A 2,465-nucleotide genomic window follows, 5' to 3' on the forward strand; every position below is an offset into this window, starting at 1 on the left:
AAAAAAGTCCAAAATGTGCTCTCTTTAAGCTCTGCGGTCTGAGAAGGTATCTTAGCTCCACTATGTTACTAGAGGCAATTTGTCAGTAAAATCAAAATGAAACCTAATAGTAAGTCAAAGGGCTACTGACGCACCATGTGCATGTGGTGTACGGAGGCAAAAGAAGTCCGTCGTCTCTGCAAAGTTCTGAGTTTAGGATTTTATTTCTCAAAAAAGAAATAACCAAAGAAAATAAATAAAGAAAGCATGGTTCTTGCTGCCTCTCTTGCACTGATATAAAAAATAATAATAATAACAAAATAGGCCCATCTAGGTGCATGCTGGTTGTCCCTACCTATTTAACTGAGTGACAAGTGACCAATTCATAAACCAAACACTAGTTACACTAAAACTAAATATGCTAAACAAAAAAACAAAAACACAACTAGCATAAGAAAATGCTATCAAAACAAATCTAAAGCAAACCTCTAGAACAATACTACTCATCAGTAAACAACTAGTACTAACATGAATAGATCCCAGAATGTCCACCAGCTAGACATCTAACTGGCTGCTGTTTGGCAGTGCACACTGGGTTTTTAGAGCTTTTTCACAATGCTGCGGTTAAAAATGCTAGTCTTGAGTGAACCAATGAACATTAAAGTTACGGGCCAGAAAACCAAAACTCACTATAGCATAGAAAGGAGGGGTCGGGAGAAATTTTCCTGTGGGTTCATAACTACAAAGCGACCCCTTTTACATATAGATGGACGTGATCCATTGTTCATTTAAAACAACATTTTGACTGTAGTCGCTTTGAATAGCACTTGATCTTGTTGCAACAGAGTAAAAGTCGTTTCTAGTCCTCGAACTGTTTGAGGGAGCCCCAGAAGTCCCGAAAAATACAAAGAAAATCGAATCTTTCAGGACTTTAGGGCCTCCGTAGTTTTGCTATTGTGCTTTTTTTGTAAATAAAAATTACCTTGATGAAGTAGTTGGTCCCGGCCACTACCTGCCTTGTGTAGCTCTTTGCTGTGAAAACTTCATACGTCTTCCCTGCTTTTGCCTCTGCACTGGCCTTCACCTGAGTAAGAATGAAATCACAGCAACATCAAAATAATACAAGACGTGTTTACTGTGCGGGGATGTAGTTTGAGAGAAGAAAGTCAACGTGTATAATATTCCTTTTAATCTTCTTACGTGATCACAAAGCTTCTGAATTTTTTCATCAGCATCCACTGGCGGGGAAGTTCCTCCACACATCGTCGGCATTGTGTCAGTTTTGTGTGGCAAAAAGCAGCGAAAAGACAACCGAAAACGATGTGGCGTGTGTCAGTCAGGCGTTTAAATTGAGTCAGTCATATGACTCTGTATTTCGGGTCATACCATCAGCGTAGGGGGTGTTTACTTTTTGAACGATGTCACAAACGGACTAAAACACATACCGTCTCTGATTTGTATAAAACTATTACAATTTTAGTTGTGTATTTTCTAGTATTAATCGTCTAAGGTATCAGGACGGAAGTCTCTTGAAATATATTTACTGTGTCTGTGTTCTCCCTCTTACAGACATAATGGTTTAGTCCGAGGCGCGGCTGTGTTTGGGTGTGATGTCACCTGGGTGTCTCTCACATAGACAAATAAATAATTATGTCTATGGTCACTCAGTGCAGATTTAAATTGCTTTGGTCCGAATCAGTTGGTGAGTTTGTAAACTTGGAGCGATTTTCTCTTGGTCGGTTTGGTTTGGTTCGGTTTGGTTTCACACTTAGAAAAATCCAAGCGTACTTAAATGCACCATTACAAATCACGCAAGAACATCCACTACTCTTATTGGTCAGATGTTTCTGGGGGCGGGAGCAAGAAAGTAAATACTGGACTAGTGCAAATTTCTTGCATCTCCGTGGTCAAACCAGCTCATTTCATAAAAATGATCGGACATTGTTTGAGACGTTACTACGTCTGCTCTGGTCACCGAGTCATAGCAACTTCAAAATGAAACGGGTCGAGTTTACTGTGTAGGGGAATTAGTTTTGAGGGAAGAAAGTCAAGGTGTAAATCAATTTCTTTTTTATCTACTTACATGATCACAGAGCTTCTGAATTTTTTCGTCAGCATCCGCTGGCGGGGAAGTTCCTCCACGCAACGTCGGCATCGTTTTTGGTGGCGTAGATATAAAAAAAGAAAAGAAAAAGACGTTAAGAAAACGATGCAGTGTGTGTCAGTGAGGCCTTTAACTGAAATCGGTAATCACCGTAGGACTCCTATTTTGAATCATACCATCAGCGTATGGGTGTTTTTGTACCATTTACAAATAACGTATCCGAGTTGTAAATAAACTATTAAAACTACTTTTACATCTCTAGTGATAATCGTTTAAAGTATCAGGAAGGAAGTCTCTCAAATATATTTTAATGTGTATTTTTGTTCTGCCTCATACAGCAAAATGGTTTAGTCCGAGGCGTGGCCGTGTTGGGACATGCCAG

General features: G+C 39.5%; 1 protein-coding gene across 2 annotated transcripts in view; it reads right to left on the reverse strand.

Moving 5' to 3' along the window:
• Positions 1 to 2,313, reverse strand: part of LOC116672283 (cystatin-B) — a 2,845-nt gene extending 532 nt beyond the window's left edge. The window contains exons 1-2 of one of the 2 annotated variants that reach the window (XM_032503997.1): positions 2,063 to 2,313; positions 962 to 1,063 (exon numbers count right to left, since the gene is read on the reverse strand). In XM_032503997.1, coding sequence (XP_032359888.1) covers positions 962 to 1,063; positions 2,063 to 2,134 — 174 coding nt within the window. In that variant the 5' untranslated portion in view covers positions 2,135 to 2,313. Of the gene's footprint in view, positions 1 to 961; positions 1,064 to 1,179; positions 1,440 to 2,062 lie in introns of those variants that run through there. The other variant, XM_032503996.1, reaches the window with a different exon arrangement.
• Positions 2,314 to 2,465: the final 152 nt, after the last annotated feature.

The sequence above is a fragment of the Etheostoma spectabile genome, chromosome 22, assembly GCF_008692095.1.
Source record: "Etheostoma spectabile isolate EspeVRDwgs_2016 chromosome 22, UIUC_Espe_1.0, whole genome shotgun sequence".
Classification (NCBI taxonomy): domain Eukaryota; kingdom Metazoa; phylum Chordata; class Actinopteri; order Perciformes; family Percidae; genus Etheostoma; species Etheostoma spectabile.